The 24877-nt window shown below is 42.2% G+C and overlaps 1 protein-coding gene across 14 annotated transcripts in view; it reads left to right on the forward strand.

The window, feature by feature from the left end:
- The window catches only part of RAPGEF4 (Rap guanine nucleotide exchange factor 4), a 348490-nt gene that overhangs the window by 170354 nt on the left and 153259 nt on the right, over positions 1–24877 (forward strand). For 12 of the 14 annotated variants that reach the window (XR_007517849.1, XM_049887456.1, XM_049887457.1 and 9 more), the window contains 2 exons: positions 19724–19796; positions 24853–24872. Coding sequence is in view for 13 of the 14 variants with exons in the window: in XM_049887456.1 (XP_049743413.1) it covers positions 19724–19796; positions 24853–24872 (93 nt within the window). In the remaining variant the exon portion in view is untranslated. Of the gene's footprint in view, positions 1–9169; positions 9252–19723; positions 19797–24852; positions 24873–24877 lie in introns of all 14 variants that reach the window. The other 2 variants (XM_049887449.1, XM_049887448.1) reach the window with 1 other exon arrangement.

Here is a 24877-nt window from a genome sequence, read left to right on the forward strand (position 1 = left end):
ATTACTTTCTGTGAAATGATCTTTTACTTTAGGTTTTTAAATGATCAATACATTCTAATTTTGTATTATCAATATTTAAGCACTCTTGAAATTTCCATGTTTCCATGATTTGAATTACTGTTATTACTGTTAGTTTTATAAGAGCTGGGCTCCATATGTTCGTTTTAATTCAGAAAAATGACCATTACCCTTTGAAGACTGATATGGTAAAATAAAATATCAATCAACTGTTTTTTTCTATAAATAAGGAGGCAGTGGCTTTTTTTTTTTCAACGTTTGTATTTGCATTTATAAGTCAATAGACTGTAGTAGGTTCGGACTTAGTGTTATAAAAGTCACCCTAAATGAATAATTTCTTTTTTAAGGGTGAGCACAAGCTCATTCCTATAAGGCAGAGGTTAAAGATGTCCAAAGTGTTTTAACTTTTCCAAACTGCCATACCACTCCATCATCTCTAACATCAACTCCTCCTTTTCCCCTCAGTACCCTCCCTCCCATCTTTGGGTTCTGTAATTCGCTGCAATGTCTCACAGAACTAATGAACTATATCAAGGAAAAGGCACACGTAGTTGTGGAGGCAGGCAAGTCCCCGGTCTATGGGTCAGGTCTCCTGACTCACATGGCTACAGGGGCCAACAACCCAAACCGGCAGTTCAGACCACAGGCTGCTGGCTCATAAGGCTTGGAAGCTGGCGAATCAGGTTAGACAATAGGCCGCCAGCCCATGGGGCTGTGGAAGTCTGTGAATCCCAGAATTGGTAGGTCAGACAGCAGGCCTCTGTCTCAAGTCCCAAGAACCAGAGGTCAGAAAGTAATGAACTGGACTCAGGGTCCAGATGCAGAGAGAGAGAGCCAGGGCACCTACATATATACCTTGGATGCAGGCCACACCCCAGGGAAGGGCGTAACTTGAGTAAGGATGGGACCTGAGTCATGCCGTCCTGCAAGGCTGTGACTAAGATACACCTCACACCAATTCTGCCTCATTGACACGTAGAAGTTAGGATTTGCAATGCATAAAATGGAGGATAACCCTCCAATATTGGGAATCATGGCCTAGCCAAGTTGACACATAACCCCAACCACCACAGGTTCCATATACCTTATTTTCTGAGTCCCACTCAGTCATTGTGTGTGAGTCACAAAGACCACTGCTGAAAAGCCCAAATTAAGTAATTCATTGCCCCACACACCCCCCCATTAAGGATTTACTATGTATCTTTGTTATCTAGTACTGCTATAACAAATACCACAAGAGTTATAATGAGTAAAAATTTATTTTCTCAGAGTTTAGGAGGCTAGAAGTCCGAATTCAGGACACTGGCTCTAGGGGAAGCCTCTTTCTCTCTCTCTCTCTCTGTCTGCTATGGCAGAAGGTCTTTGTCTCTTTCAGCTTCTAGTCCTAATTTCCTTGGCAGTCTTCATGTGGCATGGCATCTATCTAACCAAAAAGCTGGACAGGTTCTAGTCCACCGAAAGGCACCTCAGAAGAAAGGCCTGGTGATCTACTTCAAAAAAATCAGCCATTGAAAACCCTATGGAGTACAGTTCTACTCTGAAATACATGGGGCTGCCATGAGTTAGACTCAATGGCAACTGGCTATTATCCCTCTCAACTAATAATTCTGCTTTCACTCAAGAGTACCTTAAGGCTCCTACACCTAGTGGCTGGAATTTTAGGTGCTTTCACAGGACAGTAGGAAAGAGAATTTCAAATACATTTTCTCTCTTTATTTGCTTACCTGTAGGGTCATGCCCCCAACCATCTGTCAGGTTGTCATACTGTGGTGGCTTTCATGTTGCTGTGATGCTGGAAGCTGTGCCACCAGTATTTCAAATACCATTAGGGTCACCCACCAGGGACAGGTTTCAGCGGCATTTCCAGATTAAGACAGAATAGGAAAAAAGACCTGATGGTCTACTCCTGAAAAAGCTGGCCAGTGAAGACCTTGTGAAGAGCAGCAGAACATTGTCTGATATAATCCTGGAAGATGAGCCCCTCGGGTTGGGAGACACTCAAAGTACAACCGGGGAAGAGTTACCTCCTCAAAGTAGCATCGACCTTAATGACATGGATGGAGTCAAGCTTTTGGGACCTTTGTTTACTGATGTGGCACAACTCAAAATGAGAAGAAACAGCTGCAAACATCTGTTAATAATCAGAACGTGGAGTGTACGAAATACGAATCTAGGAAAATTGGAAGCCGTCAAAAATGACATGGAACTCATAAAGCTCAATATCCTAGGCATTAGTGAGCTGACATGGACCAGTATTGGACATTTTGAGTCAGACAATCACATGATCTACTATGTCGGAAACGACAAAGAGGAATGGCATTGCATTCATCATCAAAAAGAACATTTCAAAATCTATCCTGAAGTACGACACTGTCAGTGATAGGGTAATATACATACTCCTACAAGGAAGACCAGTTAATACAACTGTTATTTGAACTTACACACCAACCACTAAGACCAAAGATGAAGAAATTGAAGATTTTTACCAACTTCTGTTGTCTGAAATTGATCAAAAATGAAATAAAGATACATTGATAATTACTGGTGATTGGAATACAAAAGTTGGAAGTAAAGAAGAAGGACTGGTAGTTGGAAAATATGGCTTTGGTGATAGAAACAACTCCAGAGATCACATGATAGAATTTTGTAAGACCAACGACTTATGTGTTGCAAATACCTTTTTTCAACAACAAAAACAGAGACTATACATGTGGACCACCCTGGATGGAAAACACAGGAACAAAACTGACTACATCAGTGGAAAGAAGCAATGGAAAAGCTCAATACCATTAGTCAGAACAAGACTAGGGGCTGACAGAGGAACAGATCATCAATTGCTCATATGCAAATTCAAATTGAAACGGAAGAAAATTAAAACAAGTCCACTACAGCCAAAATACAGCCTTGAGTATATCCCACCAGAATTTGGAGACCATCTCAAGAATAGGTTTGAGGCATTGGACACTAATGACCAAAGACCAGATCAGTTGTGGATTGACATCCAGGACATCATACATGAAGAAAGCAAAAGATCATTAAGAAGACAGGAAAGAAAGAAAAGGTCAAAATGGATGTTAGAAGAGACTCTGAAACTTGCTCTTGAACACAGAGTAGCTAAAGTGAATGGAAGAAATGATAAAGTAAAAGAGGTGAACAGAAGGTTTCAAAGAGTGGCTCAAGAAGACAAAATAAAGTATTATAATGAAATGTGCAAAGATCTGGAGTTAGAAAACCAAGAGGGAAGAACACGCTCAGCATTTCTCAAGCTAAAAGAACTGAAGAAAAAATTCAAACCTCGAGTTGCAATATGGAAGGATTCTATGGGCAAAATATTGAATGACACAGGAAGCATCAAAAGAAAATTGAAGGAAAACACAGACACTGTACCAAAAAGAATTAGTCAGCATTCAACCATTTCAGAAGGTAGCATATAGTTGAGAACTGATGGTATTGAAGGAAGAAGTCCAAGTTGCACTGAAGTCTTTGGCAAAAAACAAGTCTCCAGGAATTGACAGAATACCATCTGAGGTGGTATGCAGCGCTGGAGGTGCTTGAGAAATTTGGAAGATAGCTACCTGGTCAATTGATGAAGAGATCCACATTTGTGCCCATTCCAAAGAAAGGTGATTCAACAGAATGTGGAAATTATTGAACATTATCAGTAATATCACATGCAAGTAAAATTTTGCTGAAGATAAGTCAAAAACGGTTGCAGCAATACGTTGACAGAGAATTGCCAGAAAATGAAGCTGGATTCAGAAGAGGACGTGGAACAAGGGATATCATTGCTGATGTCAGATGGATCCTGACTGAAAGCAGAGAACACCATAAAGCTGTTTACCTGTGTTTCATTGACTATGCAAAGGCATTTGACTGTGTGGATCATAACAAATTATGGATAACATTACTAAGAATGGGAATTCCAGAACCCTTAATTATACTCATGTGGAACCTTTACATAGAGCAAGAGGCAGTCGTTCGAACAGAACAAGGGGATACTGAGTGGTTTAAAATCAGAAAAGGTGTGCGTCAGGTTTGTATCCTTTCACCATACTTATTCGATCTGTATGCTGAGCAAATAATCTGAGAACCCAGACTGTAAGAAGAAGAACGGGGCATCAGGATTAGAGGAAGACCCATTAACAACATGCAATATGCAGATGACACAACCTTGCTCGCTGAAAGCAAAGAAGACTTGAAGCACTTACTGATGAAGCCTTCAGTATGGATTACACCTTAACATAAAGAAAACAAAACTCCTCACAACTGGACCAATAAGCAATGTCATGATAAACAGAGAAAATATTGAAGTCAAGGATTTCATTTTACTTGGATCCACAGTCGACGCCTATAGAAGCAGCAGTCAAGACATCAAAGGTTTGGGCAAATCTGCTTCAAAAGATCTCTTTAATGTCTTAAAAACTGAAGATGTCAATTTGAGGACTAAGGTGAGCCTGACCCAAGCCATGGTGTTTTCAATCGCCTCATATGCATGCAAAAGCTGGACAATGAATAAGGAAGAATTATGGTGTTGGTGAAGAATATTGAGTATACCATGAACTGCCAGAAGAATAAACACGTCTGTCTTACAAGAAGTATGGCCAGAATGCTTCTTAGAAGCAAGGATGGTGAGGCTTCATCTCACTTACTTTGGACACATTATCAGGAGGAACTAGTCCCTGGAGAAGGACATCAGGCTTGGTAAGGTAGAGGGTCAATGAAAAAGAGGAAGACCCTCGATGAGATGGATTGACGCAGTGGCTACAACAGTGGGCTCAAACATGGCATCGATTGTGAGAATGGCCAGGACCCAGTGGTGTTTTGTTCTGTTGTACATAGGGTTGCTATGAATTGGAGTGGACTTAATGGCACCTAACAACAACAACAACAACAACAAAACAACAACAACAGGGTCATCCCACTTGGGCTTTAATCTAGGATTCTTAAGTGTATCAGGTTTGGATAACTTCTTCCATGAGAGCTATAGTTGTGATTATCACACTCTAAACTATTGCTTTTGGCAGGTTAGTCATGAATTAAAAATGGCTGTGAGTTGGCGAGCAGAATTTGCCTCCATTTAGAAATATCTATAATAGAGCCAAAGGATGTAATTAAACATCATTGAAGAAGTGGCGATGGAAGTTCTTTGTGCCTTATTATGCCAATGCTATAGAAATCAGATAACAAGGAAACAGAATAGCTTGGCATTAGAGGTAAACTCAGTGGAGCCAATGATCTGTTGTGGGAAAAGCAGTATGTGTGGCTTCAAAAGGGTAAACAAAAATTCTGCTTGAAGATTTCCATTTATAACTGCCTTGCTTTTCCCCTTCTTTCCTATTGTCATGTGCTTAGTAATTCTCCAGCTCTCTGAGATTTTAGAGCAGTGTGTTGTGTCCATTTTCCTATCATACAGAGCTTGTGAGAGAACTATTGCCAAGAAGTAGGAAAAAAAAAGCTTAAACTTTATATCACTATTGTAAGCTATTCAACTGTGTAATCTTGATTTTTCAGAGAAAGTACGGAAGACCTCTCTTGCCATTATGTTTTATGCACTCTTAGCTTTAATATGGTAGGACACTTAAAAGAATCTTGTGAAGATGTAGGAATCCCTGGGTGGTGCAAACTGTTAAAAAGCTTGGGTCCTAAATGAAAGATTGGAGGTTCGAGTCCATTCAGTGATGCCTCAAAAGAAAGGCTGGGTGATCTACTTTTGAAAAGTCAGCTACTGAAAACGGTATGTTCACGGTTCTAGTCTGACACACATGGGGTCTCCATGAGTTGGAGTCAACTTGATGGCAACTGCTTAGTAAAGATGTAATAAGTGGGACGTTATGATGAGACGTATCCTCGCATGCCCAGGACAGTCCTCTGCTATCTGCCCCACCCTGCCAATGCTGGACGCTGCCCACCAAGCTCTCTCATTAGTCTGCCCTTATTCCCAGCCCATGCCACTTTCCAAGTGTTCACCACAGTGTCTGTTTTTAATCACCCTTATCGCTTCTTGTTTTGAATGCATTTCTAAAGCTGATTATCCTGGCCGAGGGGTTTCACATATATACCACTTATGATTTCCTGGTAGCCCCATGATCGTCCAAGGGGAGGGAGATTGCAAGGGGGCAGTTGCTCAGGAGTGTGCCTGAAGCACAGGTGGTCACCTGGCTGCTGCTGGCCAGGCACAAATGTGGTGGCAGCTGTGTGCTGCACTGACCGCCCTGTAGCCTGGATGAACTTGGCAGTGGGCAGCAGCATAGAGAGCCAGCAGAAAAGACCTCATGGTGTGCTAGGAGCATCTTGACCATCAGGGTGGGGAAAACTGCCCAGCCAGGACCCCATCTCTTGTTGTTATAGAGGCTAAACTCGAGTTGCCAAGCTGCCATTGTACCTTTATTCTCCGTAAGTCCTGCTTTGCCAACTGTGACTCACCTTTCAGAACGTGACAGATTTCTATTATACCTCCTCCCTCAGTGGCCCGCACCTCAACTCTTGTATTCAGGCTCCTGGGCTGCATCTAGGCCATATGGAGTCTTTCACTTAATGTGCTCAGCTGCTAACCGAAAGGGTGGAAGCTCAAGCCCACCCAGAGGCACCTCAGAAGAAAGGCCTGGCTGTCTACTTCCAAAAAATCAGCCATTGAAAATCCTATGGAGCATGGTTCTACTCTGACATACCTGCGGTCACCAGGAGTCAGAATCAACCTGACCCAAAACTGGTGGTTTTTGTTGTAAATTTAGAAAAAGGTGCACTCCTTCCCTGGGCAGGAGCAGCCCCAGGTAAGGGCTCAGGGCCCGTGGAGCAGAGCTGGATTTACCCCCTACCTCCCCTCAGCCTGTGGTTGTCCGCCAGCCTTCCAGTCAGAAATCCTAAGTAGCCTGGGCAGAGGCCACCAACTGGCTGAGAGATGGGCTGGGTTTTAACCTTTCTAGACTGTCACCTTTTGTCTCTTCCTAGAAGATATCAGTATAACTGGTAGCTCATCTGCGACTTGATTACAGCATCTGCGACTTGATTACAGCACAAGGCATCTGCTCTCCCCAGCCTGAGAGCTCCTTCCCTCTCTTCTTTCTTTCCTTCTTCCTTTTATTCTGGGCCACACGCACTAACTTTGCTTTACTTTTAAAAACTGGCCAATTTTAATTTAGAGATGAATTTATTTTAAAGAATTTTATTAATAAGAAAACATTCTGCTAGCTGAAATGCTTTACTTATTCTTGTTACGCTATATATATATATATATATATATGGCTTTCTTTTGCTCTTCACTTGCTGCATCATTTTGGAACTTGTTACTTTCTCCTTGGGCTATTTTACCATCAGAATATAAAAATAGTGTCTTACAAACTTACTTAAGAAAGTCTATTATTTTTATTCTTTTTCTCCACAGACCTATTTAACACACTGATCAGTAGGTATATTGTGGGTCTTTATATTGTGTGTGTGTGTGCGTGTGTGTGCGTGTGCATGTGTTTGTGTCTGTGTGTGTATTGGGCCTTGGTGGCGCAGTGGTTAAGAGCTCAAGCTGCTAACCAAGAGGTCAGCAGCTCGAATCCACTAGCCGATCTTTGAAAACCCTAAGGGGCAGTTCTACTCTGTCCTATGGGGTCACTGAGTCGGAATAGACTCGGTAGCAAAGTTTTTTTTTTTTTTTTTTTGGTTATATATGCATATATATATATATATATATATATACCAAACAAAACCCCTTGCCATTGAGTCGATTCCATCTCATAGTGACCCTATAGGACAGAGTAGAACTACCCCATATGGTTTCCAAGGAGCACCTAGTAGATTCCAACTGCCAACCTTTTGGTTAACAGCTATAGATCTTAACCACTAAGCCACCACGGTTCCATATATATATATATTCCAGGCTTAGTAATGTTAAGTTGTAATACAGAAAATGTCTTTTTACAAAGCAAAACACTATCTGATTTGGAAATATTGTCAAGCATATTGTAGTTAGCTTGATTAATCCATAGTTTATTATTACTGTTATCAGTAATATTATTAGGGACTACCATTTATTAAGTGCCTAATGTGTGCTGGGTGCTTTTATAGATTTTATTTCTAATCTGCACAATGGCCCTGAAAGATGGGGGTTATTATCCCAGTTTCCTTACCCAGGAAACTGAGGTAAGAAATTTACCCAAGTTTGGAGACAGCATGCAGCAGAATCAGAATTAGGACCCCAGTCTTGTGTAATTCCAATGCCTGCACTCTTTGCATAACGTCAGAGGTTCTTGGTTTTTTTCCACTGAAGTTCCCCTAATGCAGAGGAAATCAATACACAATGCCTGGGGTCTAGACTCTTTGTAGCTAGAAGTAGCCAGCAGCAAGCTTGAAATTTCTTTGAAGTCTCATGCTTTAATCTTTAAAATGTATGCAAATTTAGCTTTCTACTCCATAATATAAAAGTATAAACAAAATTCTTGGAACTGTTTGACATAGAATAAAATCGAAGCTCCAGGAAGAGCTCCTGTTTATCCTTCTGACATTCCCTGTGCCCTGTTGGCTGCCACATCAGGGGTCTGCATGCCGCAGTTTAGAAAGCTCATCGTTGTATTGTGGTGAACCTCAGTTAAATTCTTAAGTACCAATATTGTTGATAAATCTTTCATTGTGGAGCACTCTGTCACTTGGCCAACCCACAACCATGAAAGTCTTCCTCATAGAAAGTAGAGTTCCTGACACCTCCTAGACAAATCCTAAATTGGTCTTTGTTGATTTCTCATGCAGACCTTTGAGTGACAGCTCTTCAGCTGAAATTAGAGTTTATTTAATCTGGTGGTCGAAATTGCTCTTGGAACTCTCAGATAAATCTGATGAAAATAAAGCCACTCCAGATGACATAGGAGCTAAAGGTCTGGGGCTCTTCTCACTTAGCGATCCCTTGCCTGAGGGTTTTCCGAGGAACCCCAGGGTTCTGCAGAACAAAGTTGAAAAACTCTTGATTTAATTCAGAGCACCCAATTTAGTGATGAGGAGAATGAAGCCAGAGAGCGGGAAGGACTTGTCTGAGGTGACCCACCTGACTAGTGACAACACCAGGAATAGATCCGGGGACCAAGTCTACCAGGTTGCCTTCTCCTAAGACCCTTAAACAGCCTTGTGATTTTCTTGTCATCTGGGTAACCAATTTCCTAACTGCCTACAGAGATCTGGCGTGGTTAGGAAGAGCAGCATCTGCAGGAGTCCACCAACCAGGGACTTTCTCATGGTCTGGATCAGCATCTGAGGTAGGGTGGCCTCTCTAACAAAGGTGAGATGGTGGGCCTCAGAGACAACTAAATCCAGGCTGATGCTGTGCCATTGCCTTCCTCTTCACCCTCCACACACATACACACACAAACACAACCTGAAAGGGCATCATAGAAGCTTCCCTGGATGTTGACAGAAAGCCCCAGCTGTCCTAAGTGTCTGCACATGTGGCACTCATCCCAAAGGCCACAGTGGAGGATATTTGGGTGTTAACGTTGGCACTCTCAATTTCCTTCTCCCTTCAACACATGATTCAGTATTCTTTTCCTCAGCCAGCTGTTGACTTACCTCTGCCAACTTGTTATTGTTTTGGTACTTTGGAAAGAGCATTGCTCTTTCCCATGTGCGTGTGGTGATTTAAAAATTGACTGAGTATGGCTGCCTAGCTACTGAGGTATTAGAGTGTGTTGGGGTCTGGGGAAGGGTTTGTAGGGGGAGTTAATCAGGGCCCCAAGGATGGCATGGCCAAGGGATTCAGCCAGGCCACTACGTACTCTTAGCCACTAGGATGTGGGAAGTGTTTGGGGGTGATACTGAGGAACCACCATAAAGACCTGCTTTGTCACCCCTAAGAAACCTCGGGCCTCGGGTTTAAGCTGGCTTCTCCTGGCTTACATGTGTGGCCCTTGTTAAGTGTGGCCTTCGTTAATTCCTTTTAGTTTCATTCTATTTCTCAGAAAACCTGAAGTGGCTTTCAAATTTCTGATCCACAATCTAGGTTTACTAATGCAGCTGACTCTCTTATTTGTTCATTCATCACTGGAACACCAAGAAACCCTATAAGAAGGTAGTCCAGTATCCGACGCTCCAATAACCCCTGCCTCTGGAGAATTTTATAGTTGAAAGGGAATTGCTTCAACCTCCATGTGTAAACCAAGAGAGAAGGGGCTACGTGCACATTCTACTGCTGTCCTTATTTGCTGCTGCCAGGTACCACTCACACTCAGATGAGTGATGCTGAACTTGGTGGAGGCAGACTCTGCCAGGCCAGCCCCTGCCCAGCCAGACACGGTGTGTGATCACTCAGCACTCAGCCAAGAGTGCTTCAGGCTTAGGCTCCTCATTTATTCCAGGCCAAATAGACACAACTCCACCAGGACTGGTTTAGTATTTACACCCTCTCCTAACTTACTGCCATGGTTAGATTCCAAAGACCAGGTTGTTATGTGCAATCAACATTATGTGAAAATGGAAGATGACCACCTCATATCACAAAATGGGGGATGACTACATCATTACATAGCTGCCAAACCACTGAGAATCATGGCCCAGCCAAGTTGACACATAACCTCAACCATTACAGCCAGCATTACTCTTGCCTCACTCCTCGGCGTTCTTTACTGCCAGATGTATGTCGTTAATGCACAAAATATTCAGATAGTAGATTTTTTTATTATTGTCATAAATGTGAAATGTTGGATAACAAGATATTCAATAAGTGAAAATAAGGTGTACTTATCACTGCATAGAACCCCTATACCTCTATCCTCCTCAATGACCTCTAGGCAATTTCTTTATAAACCCTATAAACACAAACAGTGCTTACATGCCACTTTGAGAACCACTTTCTACACTACTCTGTCGGGGGTGGCTCCTTAATATTCCAAGGTAATCACCCAGCCCTGCACATTCAATGTAGAAGCCTATTCACTTCAAATGGCACAATTTAATCTCTGGTAGTGCACCGTTCCACTTATCTATTGGTGTCTAGCAAACCACACCAAACTTGTTAGATTGTTATTGTTAGGTGCTATTGAGTCGATTCCAGCTCATAGCAACCCTGTGTACAACAGAACGAAGCACTGCCCGATCTTGTGCCATCCTCACTGTCGATGCTATGTTTGAGTCCCTTGCTGCAGCCACCATGTCAATCCATCTCCTTCAGAGGCTTCCTCTTTTTTGCTGACCATCTACTTTACCAAGCATGATCTTCTCTCCAGGGACTGGTCCCCCCGATAACGTGTCCAAAATACATGAGACCAAGTTTCGCATCCTCACAAGGATCATTGTGGCTGTACTTCTTCCAAGACAGATGTGTTCATTTTTCTGGCAGTTCACGGTACATTTAATATTCTTGGCCAAAACCACAATTCGAAGGTATCAATTCTTCTTTGATCTTCCTTATTCATTGTCCAGCTTTCGCATGCATATGAAGCAATTGAAAACACCATGGCTTGGGTGAGGCTTGCCTTAGTCCTCAAAGTAACATCTTTTTTTTTTTTTTTTTTAACACTTTAGAGAGATCTTTTGCAGCAGATTTCCCCAGTGCAATATGTTGTTTTATTTCTTGACTGCTGCTTCCATGGGTGTTAATTGTGGATCCAAGTTAAAATGAAATCCTTGACACTTCAGTATTTTCTCCATTTATCATGACGTTGCTTATTGGTCCGGTTGTGAGGATTTTTGTTTTCTTTATGTTGAGGTGTAATTCACACAGAAAGCTGTGGTCTTTGATCTTCATCATTAAGTGCTTAAAGTCCTCTTCATTTTCAGCAAGCAAGGTTGTGTCCTCTGCATATCACAGGTTGTTAATGTGTCTTCCTCCAATCTTGATGCTGTTCTTCTTCACACAGCCTGAGTTCTCGGATTATTTGCTCAGCATACAGATTGAATAGGTATGGTGAAAGGATACAACCCTGATGCACAGCTTTTCTGATTTTAAACCACTCAGTATCCCCTTGTTCTGTTGAAAAGACTGTCTCTTGGTCTATGTACAGGTTCCTCATGAGCATGATTAAGTGTTCTGGAATTCCCATTCTTAGCAATGTTATCCATAATTTGTTATCATCCACACAGTCGAATGCCTTTGCATAGTCAATAAAACACAGGTAAACATCTTTCTAGTATTCTCTGCTTCCAGCCAAGATCTATCTGACATGAACAACGATATCCCTCATTCCGCATCCTCTTCGGAATCTGGCTTGAATTTCTGGCAGTCCCCTTTCGATGTACTGCTGCAAACTTAGTGTCATAAAACTACCACCATTTTATTATGCTTATGGATTCTGTGGGTCAGGAATTCTAAAAGGGTACAGTAGGCATGATTTTTCTCCGCTCTGTGCCGTCTGGTCCTTAGCTGGGAAGACCCAGATGGCAGAAGTTGATTCGAACAACTGGGAGCTGAAATTATTTGGCTGAGCTTAGTCAACTGTTGATTGGAGCACCTATATGTGGCCTTTCCACATGGCTTGGGCTTCTCACAGCATGGCAACTCGGTTCTGAGAGGAAGCATCCCGAGAGAGCACTTGGAGAACAAGTGTTCCCAGAGACCAAGGTAGAAGCTGCAAGGCATTGTCTGACCTGGCCTCCGAAGTCATGCGGCATCATATCTGCCATATTCTTTGGTTTACGAGAGAATCACCAAGGACAGCCCAACATCAAGGGGAGGAGAATTAGACTCTATCTCTTAATGAAGGAAAGGCAGGGTCACATTTCAGAAGAGTATATGGGATGAGAGAGTGTTATGGCCATCTTTGAAAATACAATCTGTCCCAGTCCACCTCTGGCTACAACAGTTCACATCCCTTCCACATGCAAAACACACTTTCTCCTTTCCCAAGATCTTCAAAGTGTTTTCCTGTTATGGCATCAACTCCAAGTACAGGATCCCGTCATCTAAATCAGATCTAGGCATGCATGAGGCACCTCAGATGTGGTCTCTCAAGTACAGTTCCTTGAGTATGAGTCCTTTCAATCTGTGACCTGTGAATAGAAGAGACAAGTTATCTACCATTCCACCCCCACCCCCCCACCCCCACCCCCCCCCCCCCCGCCACCGGCCACCACACCCAGCATACAATGGTTGCAGGGGATGGGAACACTGCCACAGATAACCTATTGCAAAAGCGGGGAGGTGGAATGACAGGCATATATTAGTCAGCAGTTAGCCCACAGGAGTCCTGAAGTCCAGCTGGGAAAATGGCACCAGTTCCTTGATTCAGCTCCAGTTCTTCTCCTTGGGAGTTGTTTTCTGTGGCTCCTGGTTCTGCCTTCTAGGGTTTTCGTTCTACTCTCTGAGCCATCTTCCCTTTTCATAAAAAGCAGCCTGTGTTTTAGCTGAGTAGTTTTCTCAGTCTGCTTCCTGCTCATAGAAGTTCAGGGGTCTAAGGGATTCTTTTTGTTATGTACTGTCTTTATCTCTTTCTGTTTAAAGCCTTTATGGGTTTTATTTACTTTTCAATTGTGGTAGAAATTAAAACACACAGCAAAACACGTGCCAGTTCAACAACCTCCACGTGTACAATCCAGTGACATTGATTACATTCTGCAAGTTGTGCAGCTATTCTTACTATTCTTTAACAAACCATTCCATTAACATAAACTCAACGCCCCCTAGGAAAACCCAGCCCTGGTAACCACTAATAATCTTTGCTTATTTCCTATAAGTGAGATCATACGATGTTTGTGCTTTTGCGACTGACTTGTTTCGCTCAGCACTATGATTTCAAGGCGTGCAGCAGGTCTCCATTTCTCTCTATGGCTGAGTACTATTGCATTGTGTGTATATATCACGTTTTAGTTTTCCATTCGTATGTTGATCGATATTTCAGTATTTCCACATTTTGGCTATTGTAAAAAAAATGCTGCGGTGAACATTGATGTACATGTTTCTTTTTGTGTTTCTGCGTTAACTTCTTCTGGGTATATACCTAGAATTGGGATTGCTGGGTCATATGGTAGTTCTGTGTTCAGCTTTTTGAGAAACTGCCTTCCACGGTGGCTGCACCATTTTACATTCCCACCAGCAGTGGATGAGGGGCTGGGTCGGTTTCTTAGGTATCAATTTATAACCCATTCTAGTAGACAAAAGCCATACTCACATATGTATATTTTCATAAGCCTTTCTCTACTTTGGACTCTTTATACAGCTGTTGTGATACAACACCCTTAAGATTCTTAAAAATTCTTTTGTCTGTCCACAACAATCTGTGGAGCACCTTTAGTCTTTCTGACGTCTTAAGGAAAGTTTTACAGTCACACCCTTGGCCTCATCCTTAGCCTGAAGCTGTTTCCTGCCAGTGCTCTGCGCTTAACCTTTGCCATGTGGCCTTTTTTTATTTTGATAATCTTTTGCTGAGAGAGACTAGAAATGGGAGATAGTTTTATTTTTGAACTCTACAAGTTCTGGATGCTTTATCTTTCCTGTGAATTCTGATTGCAAACTAAGTGGTTCTTTTGTTTGCCCATCTCTGTTTGCATCTTATGATACACAGGTAACAGAAAATAGTGGACATTTCACATTCCGCCTGGAAATCTTCTTAGCCAAACCCATCAGTTCATTAGGTGCAGCTTCCATTTCCCACATTACTGCAAGCATCAGTTTTGCTAAACTTTCCGCCACTACGTAACAAGGGTCGGTGCCCTCCATCTTCCATTAATACATCAAGATGTCTCTTACTTCTGTTCAAGTTCTCATTGACAGACTCCTCTGGCCCCATTAGGCTTCTACCCACCTTCCAATTCCATATCTAATGCCACACCTTTTAGGCATTAGATTTTGTTACAACATCACCCCACTTTCAGATAACAAATTCAGTTCTAGTTGTCTTTTGCTGTATAGAAAAACTATGCCAAACTTAATGGCATTTAATGACAACCATTTTGTTATATCTACAGATTATATGGGTCAGAAAGGTGAACAGGGAGTACGGGGGTGACCTGTCTTCCTCACTTTCATGTTGGCTCCTGGGATGACTCTAACACTGGGATCAGCTGGGCATGTTGACCAGAGCACCTACGTGTGGCCTTTTTATTTTTCTTAATTCCTTCCTTCCTTCTGTCCTAAAATTTTTTTTTGTTTTGGGAATGTTTTTTGTGTTTTGCTTGCTTGTTTTAGTAGGGAAACTTTCTTCGAATGAAGTGTGATACAGAAGTTACATAATAAATGTAAAATAGAGAATAGCATTAACTGCTCTGGAGCCCCAGAGGTAATAGTTGTACATGGTACAAAAGTCAAAGGTTTTAAACGATGTATAGTGAAAACTGGAAACCCTGGTGGTGTAGCGGGTAAGTGCTATGGCTGCTAACCAAAAGGTCAGCATGTTCAACTCCACCAAGTACTCCTTGGAAACTCTATGGGGCAGTTCTACTCCGTCCTATAGGGTCACTATGAGTAGGAATTGACATGACTGCAATGGGTTTGGTTTGGTTTTTTGGTTACAGTGAAAACTTAGCCTCCCTCCCACTTGTCCCTCAGCCACCCAGATTCCTTTCCCAGAGGCAATCCTTATTACTATGCTCTTGTGTATCCTTCCAGAGATAGCCCATGAATTTATAAATCCTCATGTATATTCACACATGCACACACTTCTATTCTTTTACCCCCATGAAATGGTAGTATACTATGTGCATTATGCCCTGTGCATATTGTATAACCACTGTACAGTTTTCTTTTTTTCATTTAACAGTGCATTGTGGAGAATTTCTCAATATCATTATAGGTAGTACTGCTTCATTCTTTTTAATGGCTGCATACTATTCCATTGGATTAATATAACATGATTTGTTTTTCAGGAAATAACCCATTAATGTCTGTTTATCAAGAAGTAACCCAGATGTCCTCTGTTGGTGAACATTTGAGTTGTTTCCTGTTTGTTTTTGTTGTCTTCTTTGCTATTACAAACACTGCTTCAGTGAATATTCTTGTACCTATGTCTTTGCATATGCATTCAGGAATTTCAGGATGTTCTCCAACTGCTCTCTAAGGAAGTCTCCTTACTCAAAGGAAATATGCATTTTAAAATTTGATTGATCATTGTTGTTAGCCGCCGTCGAGTCTGTGCTCAACTCATGGTGAGCCCCCCATACGCACAACGGAACGAAATGCTACCTGGCCCTGTGCCATCCCCATGATGGGGTGCAGATCAGACTGTTGTGATCCATAAGATTTTCCTTGACTGATTTTTGGCAGTAGATTGCCAGGCCTTTCTTCCTAAAACTTGACAGATACTTCCAAATTGCCTTTCACTGAGGCTGTATCATTTTATATTCCCATAAGCAATACATGAGAGAACCTGTTTTCCCCACTCTCACCAACAGTATGCTAGCAAACTTTTTGAAACCTTGCCAAATCTGACAAGCAAAAAATGATACTGCACTGTAATTTCAATTTGCCTTTCTGTTGTGAATGAGGCTCGACATCTTTTTGTATAGTATTTTCTTTCATAGATTGCTTTTTATCTTGTGCTTGGAAGATGAAATGCTGCCCAAAGATCAAGTAATATGCAAATAATTTAGGTATTCCAATTTTTTATGTAGGTTTTGTTCTAGTTCTTTGTTTTTAATCCAAATTTACTTAGGTACTCTGCAGGGTGCTACATCAGAATGCAATTCCCCAGCTCTAGCAAATGTATATTAAAAAGTACCCCATCAAGTTAAAAAGGTGACTTTTTATTTCCAGATATAAGTATTTCAGTCCTGTTTTTGTAATCTCCACTACACCAAAAGCTCATTACTATACTGGGATTAATGTTGGCTTACTAAATAAACTACATTTTAAAATAATATGTTATTGTATTTTTGGTGATAGTATACACAGCAAAACAGGTTCCCATTCAACAATTTCTGCACATACCATTCACTGTCATTGGTTACATTCCTCAGTTTCTGTCCGCAGTCTCCTTACTTCCGTCCTAGTTGTTCCACTCCCATTAATTTTGTCTCACTGCCCGTAAACTTCTCATCTATGCTTTAGAGTAACTGTTGTCCATTTGGTCTCATATGGATAAGTTTTAAAAGAGTGAAGTTCTCCAGGTTGGAATTCTTTACTTTTTGAGCTAACGTGCTATTTTGTTCAACAGTTCTTTCAGGGAATGGTTTCTGTCCAAGGTTTAAAGAGTATCTCAGGGCCATAGTCTATGAACTACACTTTAAATTCAATTCGGCAACAACATTATAAGGCAATTAGAAATTTGAGCACTGACTGGATATTATGGAAATGTTGTTAAGTTTTTTAGTTGCAATAATGTTATTGTGGTTTCATTAAAAAAAATAAGAGTCTTTCTCTTTTAGATATTCCTATAGAAATATTTATGAATTAAATAATATGATGTCTGGGATTTGCTTCAAAATAATTCTGGAGAGGGCAAGTGGATGGAAGTGTAGATGGTCAAGAATTAATAATTTTGAAGCTGGGTGTTTGTTATGTGGCTGTTCATTACACTACTCTGTCTATCTTTATATATGTTTGACATTTTTCATTTAAAAAGTTGAATTTTAAGCTCAGCAGTTCTGTATTAAGTTTCTATCAAGTGCAAGACATAGGGCCCTGTGTTGCAGGAGGCAGAAGCTTTGGAATCACAGGGGACCTTTTCTGCTTGTTCCTCACAGTGAACCCAGCACCTGGGACAGGGTCTGGCACATAGTAGGTGCTCAACACATAAACCAGTTGCCGTCAAGTCGATTTTGACCATGGTAATGTGTCAGAAAAAAAAAATTTTTTTTTTTTTTTTAATGTGTCAGAGTAGAACTGTGCTCCATAGGGTTTTCAAGGGTTGGTTTTTTATAAGTAGATCACCAGGGCACCTCTGGGTGGATTTGAACCTCCAACCTTGGGTTAGCAGCCAAGTGCATTAAACATTTGCACTACCCAGGAACTCCGCTCAATACTTACCTGTACTGAAATCCAGCCTGCACTCTGCTCCCCACAGGGCTGCATCTGCCTAGAGGAAAGTGCTATTTTCTCCTCCAGCAGCAGCCCTAATGATGCGCCCCATGAGAAAGCAACAGACCAGTGCTGGGAGAAGTGAAGAAAAGTGAAGTCTGATTCAGCCAGGGTATCAAGAAGATGCTTCAGGGAGTTCATGGGAATTGCCAAAGATGGGGTTGCTTGAGACAAAGAACATCCGCTGCATCCGAAACAACGTTTCTAAGCAAAGTGAAATGGTCAATTTAAACTCGAATGAATTATTTCTTTTAGGATTTTGTTAGGGAGTTATCAACGGTAAGAGGAATACCCAATTACTTAAAAGGCTGTAAGGGTCATAGAATTTTCTTAGAACATAACCAGCCCCCTCTGCTCTCTCTGAGCCTGTTTGGTTCAGAATCCAGAATAATGATGCCCCGAAATGGCTTAATCAGTGCTTCTGTCATGAGGAAGAAGAGTGGATGGTGTCATACGAAAGAAGAGAATCAGAACTGGGAAATTATCAAAGGAAATGTCAAGAATGCGGGGTGATAGATGGGTCCTGTGGGTATATTTGAGTGAAGTTAGCTCAGAGGCAAAGAAAATCATGATTTTTAAAGTTTGCATGCAGGTGTTAGCGTAGTTGCCTCAGAATGAGAAGAAAAAAGGATTAAAAAAAAAAAAAACAGTCACATCTTGACTAGAAGAAGGCTCTTTTGAGAAAACATCAATGTTACATTACAAACGCCATTCAAATCTAGCGAATGGGCCAGATGGTTGCCAGAATACTGCGTGCTGCCAGCTGCCCATTGCTACAGATGACGCCTTTCTGCTGACGCTCACTGACGTTCCCGGAACCCACAAGCACATTCTGGAGTGTTGGTTCTTTTGATGCTCTTTAACATTGATGTGTCATCATTGCTACAAACCATAAATATACATGGTCCTGCGCAATAAATAAAATTGCCCAGCTTTCATTCTGAAAGGGGAGGAGGCTGTATTTATTACTTGGGAAGAGACAATGTTGAATATTCATTTGCCATTCTTCTGAAACGTCACACCTTGAGTTGGACACTCTAAATTGTTTTACGTTCACCAAGCCTTATCCCTCCCAAACAGCACAGACTCCTGGGGCTAGTATACATTGCCGAGCCCCAGGTTTTAGAGCATGGCTGGACCAGAAGCCAGTGGATACAATTCAGGGGAGGCCGAAGAGTACCAAATTAAGCCAAACTATTTTGACAACATACCAAAAAAATTCTTTGGTGGTCACACAGCAGGCAGGTGTACCGTGTAAAAGGAAATAGGTAAATGGAATAGAATCATCTTCTTTCAAGCAGATATTTTTCCAGAGATGTGTTTCTTTTTGCCTTGAAAGAAGCTGATTCAGTGCCATTCACCTATTAAGAAAGCAGCACATTTATTTGTATCTGCATCTATAAAAACCAAGTGCCTTTCCCTCCACAAAGAGCCGAGCATGTGTTTGCTGGGGAAGAGGGGTGCAGGAGGTGGAGGGAGGGTAAAAAGCCCACACAATTCAGTTAATCAGTCTGAAATACATAAATGAACTGGCTGAGATAGAACCCCCCCCTCACCCACCCACCCACCCACCCAGGAGTAGGGGGAACACATTCAGTCTTATCCAGGAAAACCTATTTAGAACACAGCTCTTTATTTTAACCAGAGATCCCAGAGAGCACATTCCATGGCTCTATAAATGCAAGGCTCAGATGCTTCCTGACACCCAGCATTTCTGCTTTTTATCGTGTCAATAAATGAATGCTCAAAGTGAGTAAATATCTGTGTATTTACAATCTTGTCTTTCAGAAATATCGACAGTATATGGCAGGACTTCTGGCTCCTCCTTATGGTGTTATGGAAACAGGCTCCAACAATGACAGTAAGTGGAAACTGTGAACCTTCTGTATCTGAAAATTTGTCGTGTGGTCTGTGTGTTCATGTGACAAAAAATATGTCCTAGGCCAGCTTGACAGTGTATGTTTTCAGACTCTTGTAGATAAACAGACCTGCCAGCCCCCACTCGACTTTTTTTTTTTTTAAATCATTACTATACTAGTATTAGTTTGTGGCCTCAGCTGGTAGAGGGAGGTATGTCCTGGGGCTGGTGAGAGCTTGAGCGTACTTAGGATACTTTCTCAGAATGTCTTCTTCTCATAGTGAAATTCCGTGTTGTTTTCTGTGTTCTTTTAAAAAATAGGATTCATGACTATTTTTTCCAGTCATACCGAGGTACCTGAGAGCCAACGCTTGCTTATTTTGACTCAGTTGATGAAGGAGAAGCAGCCTGAGTTGTTATTTATTCTTGTTAAATCATGGCCGCTTCAAATTCCAGGCCTTTTATAGGAGACCAGCCTCTGGCTGATCATAAAAGAAAGGCAGTTCTCCTGTGTGACACTCTCTTCTAGTGGGTGCCGCTAGACTTAAAGAAACCCTGGTGTGCTTTGAGTCTGTCTGTCTGTACATGCGTATCGGAAGCATCTGTTGAACACTCAGTACTGTCACTGGAGTTTCTTGTTGCATTTGTGAGTCTCCTTACTAAACTCTTGCACATATACGTGTGACAAAGCACAAGTACTGGAGCACTTGAAACTATAGCACTTCAACAGCCAGATGCAATGATGTCTCAGACGCTGCCTCCACTCCAAGCAACCTCAGAGCCAGGGGGTCACACTTCAGATCCTTTTCAGAGTTTCTTGAATTCTCATCCTCTCTCCCAGACCTGTCGTTCTCTACCGATGACCCTTCTTCCCACTTGACCAGCATCTTAAGTGAGCATCCTCAATTTCCTTGTCCTCTGTGTCACAATTTCTGTGCAGCTTCTGTCCCTCTCTCCTCTCTGCTGCTCTTCTGCCCTACAGAAAGGAAGGGGTGAGGATCTTTCTTTCCTTTTCTCCTCATTCTTGTTTTTTTTCCCCTCCTGGCTAATCTAGGGTGGGTTGGCTAAATAGAAGTGCCTGGTTTGCAATCCCAGCTGTACTGTCTCCTAGCTGTGTGAACTCAGGCAAGGTACCTAGTCTCTCTGAACCTTAGTTTCCTCATAGGGTTGTGAGGATTAAACACGTCAAGTATTTAGAATGTTGCAGACATATAATAAACACCCAAATGATGTTACCTAGTATTTCCTCACCACCTAGTCAACCTTTTATCTCTCAGAATCTGGCTTCTGCCCATCTTTCTTGACTCACACCACTCTAAAGTTACCAGTGAGCAACTAATAACCAGACCCAAACCAAACCAAACCTGTTGCTATCAAGTCGATTCCAACTCATAGCAACCCTACAGGATGGAGCAGAACTCTCCCGTAGGGGTTCCAAGGAAGCAGCTGGTGGATTTGAACTGTTGACTTTTTGGTTAGCAGCTGAGCTCTTAACCACTTCGCCAGCAGGGTCCCTATCAATTCCCCATTCTCCTTGACTTCAGAGAAGACTTTCCCTGTTCAGACTCCGTTCAGTCTTGGTTCTCAGGGTACCTCTGCATTATTCTGGTTTCTTGTATCTTTTTGGCTACTTGCATTTTTGTCTCTTTCGCAGGTACTTCTTCCTCTCACACAAAAGTTTAGATATTACCGGAGAGTCTATTCTTGGCTGTTTTTCTCTTGTTTCTTGTCTATACTTTCCTCTTGACCATTGTATCTTTTCTGCAGCTGATACAAATGCAAACCATTATCTCTATTTGAGTTCTCCAAAGGCCCACCGAGCTTTTCCAAGTGACTGCTGGCTCTCTTTCTACTTTGGTGTCCTGCTGGCCCCTCAAACTCAAAATGTCAATAACGAACACATCCTGATTCCCACAAAACCCTGCCTTCTCCTGAAAGCCTCATTTCCATTCTCAATTCCACTGTTCACCTATGTTGTTGTTTTTGTTAGCTGCCATTGAGCCGGCCTCTGACTTACAGCAATCCCATGCGCAATGGAATGAAACACTGCCCAGTCCTGTACCATCCCCATGATCAGTTGGGATTGGACCCTTGTAATTCTTAGGGTTTTCACCGGCAGGTTTCCAAAAGTAGGTCACCATGCCTTTCTTCCTAGTCTGCCTTAGTCTGGAAGTTCTGCTGAAACCTGTTCAGCTTCCTAGCTACACGCAGGCCCCTGCTGACAGACAGATGGTGGCTGCGCATGAGGCGCATTGACCAGGGATCAAACCCAGGTCTCCTGTGTGAAAACGAGCAGTCTACCCCTGAACCACCACCGGCCCCTTTCTCCCCCTACACTAATTTCTAAACCCCAGCCATCTTGGATTCCTCCTTTCTTCTTACCAGCACACACTGAAACCCATCACTTGTCCATCACTTGCTTCTTCCTTTGCAGTGCTCATTTTTCTTCATTTTTGCTTCCTCTGTGGCCACCTGGCTAAGGACCTCATCACTCTTGACCTAAGGGCAGGAATGGCTTAATTGGATCAGAACCTTTCAGTATCTCACCATCGGTCACTGACTTCTGCACAACCATTTTTTTTTTTTAGCTTTTTATTATGAAATTTTCAAACATTCAGAAAGTGGAAAGAATAGTACACTTAACACCCGTGCTTTCATCACTTAGATTTAACAATTATTAACATTTTGCCAAATTTTCTTCTACTACTCACACGTACACATTTTACCCCAAATACTCCAGGCTCTGAAGTTTTTTTTTTTTTAATTGTGCTTTAAGTGAAAGTTTACAAATCAAGTCAGTCTCTCATACAAAAATTTATATACACCTTGCTGTATACTTCTAGTTGCTCTCCCCCAATGAGACAGCACACCCCTTGTCTCCACTCTCTATTTCCATGTCCATTCAGCCAGCTTCTGACCCCCTCTGCCCTCTCATCTCCTCTCCAAACAGGAGTTGCCCACATAGTCTCGTGTGTCTACTTGATCCAGGAAGCTCACTCTTCACCAGTATCATTTTCTATCCTATAGTCCAGTCCAATCACTGTCTGAAGAGTTGGCTTTGGGAATGGTTCCTGTCTTTGGCTGACAGAAGGTCTGGGGATAAAGTATTTTAAAATACTTTTCTGTACATAGCCACATCACCATTATTGCACCTAATACTAGCATGATTTCCTAAATAGCATCCATTACCTGGTCCATATTCAGATTTCCACAGTTGAATGTCTTTATACCTGATTATTCAAACTGGACTTCTGTCAAGGACCATGCAATTATATTTGGCTTTTATGCCTTAAATATCTTTTAATATTGAACAGTCCTCTTACCCTGTTTTTTTCCTGATCATATCACTCTGCTGCTCAAAAGCTTTGAATGATTTTCCTTTGCTTGCCAAATAAGGTGAAATTCTAAAACTGCTTGCACCTTCACCCACTTTCAAATACCCTAATTTCCAGCTACTCAGATACGATGTTGTACAACTGTGTATTTGTCTTACTGAACCTCCTAGAAAGTAAGCTTCTTTTACACTCCTGTACCTCCTCATACAGGAGTCCCTGGGTGGTGCAAAAGGTTAACACGATTGGCTGCTAACTGAAAGGTTGGGGGTTCAAGTCCACCCAGCGGCACCTTGAAAGAAAGTCCTGGTGATCTACTTCCAAAAAATCAGCCCTTGAAAGCTCTATGGAGCACAGTTGTACTCTGACACACGTGGGTCCCCATGAGGCAGAATCAACCAGAGGACACCTTTTTTTTTTTTTTTAATCTACTCATATAATCAACTACAATAATCCCTTCAAATGGTTGTTGGCTGCTTGATTGGGTGGATGGATGGCTGGGTGGATGGATGGATGGATGGGTGGGTGGGTGGGTGGGTGGGTGGATGGATGGATGGATGGATGGATGGATGGATGGATGGATGGATGGATGGATGGATGGATGGATGGATGGATGGATGGATGGATGGATGGATGGATGGATGGATGGATGGATGGATGGATGGATGGATGGGTGGGTGGGTGGGTGGGTGGGTGGGTGGGTAGATGGATGGGTGGATGGGTGGGTGGGTGGGTGGGTGGATGGATGGGTGGATGGGTGGTTGGGTGGGTGGGTGGATGGATGGATTCAAGATGAATTTCAGGGTGCTGACATGAGGCCAGCGTTAGTCTTTCCAACAGAACTGGGAAGTGATGGCAAACATACCCATTTATGTTCTTTTTGGAAGGCAATCCTCTACCCCTCCTTCCTGTCTGAGCTTTTATGTCTTGTCCCTAACCCAGTTTGGTGTTCAAAGCTTTAATATAAAAGCCACCGGTGATTCAGCCTCCTCAGTGTAAGTCCACGTGTGCCCACTGTACTGGGGGCACTACACTCTCCTGGGGTGTGGACTTCCATTGTGGCCACTCTTACATGTCAGTCAGAGGAATCGTCTCCAAAGGGAGTGTAAAGGAGGCAGGGCCTGCCTGTAGTAGATGATTATTAAGTTTGTAAATGAATAGCAACTGAGTGGATGGATGATTAACTTTTTAGCTAAGAAAACTGAGATACCCCTGGAAACAGCCACTACAATGCTCAGACCTGACTTGGTGTCAGCAGGGGGTTGCTTTGCCCAAAGTAGAAGTTGTGTTCTGGTGGTTTTTCTGCAAGGCCTGCCCCTAGGTTCAAATCCTGGTGTGAGATGGTTTGCAGTATAATAATGCAGTAGGTGCTATGGTATGCCTGTCCAGAATCCGAAGTGTTTTTGGTGCCCAAGGCAGAGGAATTCATTTCTAACAGGGTGTGAATGAATCAACGATGCATTTATACTTCTAGAAAACAAAAGCACGTGGTCAAGAAGCAAAACAAGCATGGCGTTTTCTTGTTTGGGCACAAGCCCTCCTCCAGATTCATTGATGCTATAGGTTTTGTAAGTGCTCCTATTTTTCTAAGCAGCATTATTTTGCTGAAACAAATGGAAAACACCAAAATTTTACTTGGTTTGGTCCAGCAAAGGATTTCAGTGAAATCAGAGTCCCATTCTACTGGTTGATCTTATAATTCATGGTCTCTCTCTCTCTTCTTCTAGGGATTCCTGACAAGGAGAATGTGAG

The sequence above is a fragment of the Elephas maximus genome, chromosome 6 (assembly GCF_024166365.1).
Source record: "Elephas maximus indicus isolate mEleMax1 chromosome 6, mEleMax1 primary haplotype, whole genome shotgun sequence".
Classification (NCBI taxonomy): Eukaryota; Metazoa; Chordata; class Mammalia; order Proboscidea; family Elephantidae; genus Elephas; species Elephas maximus.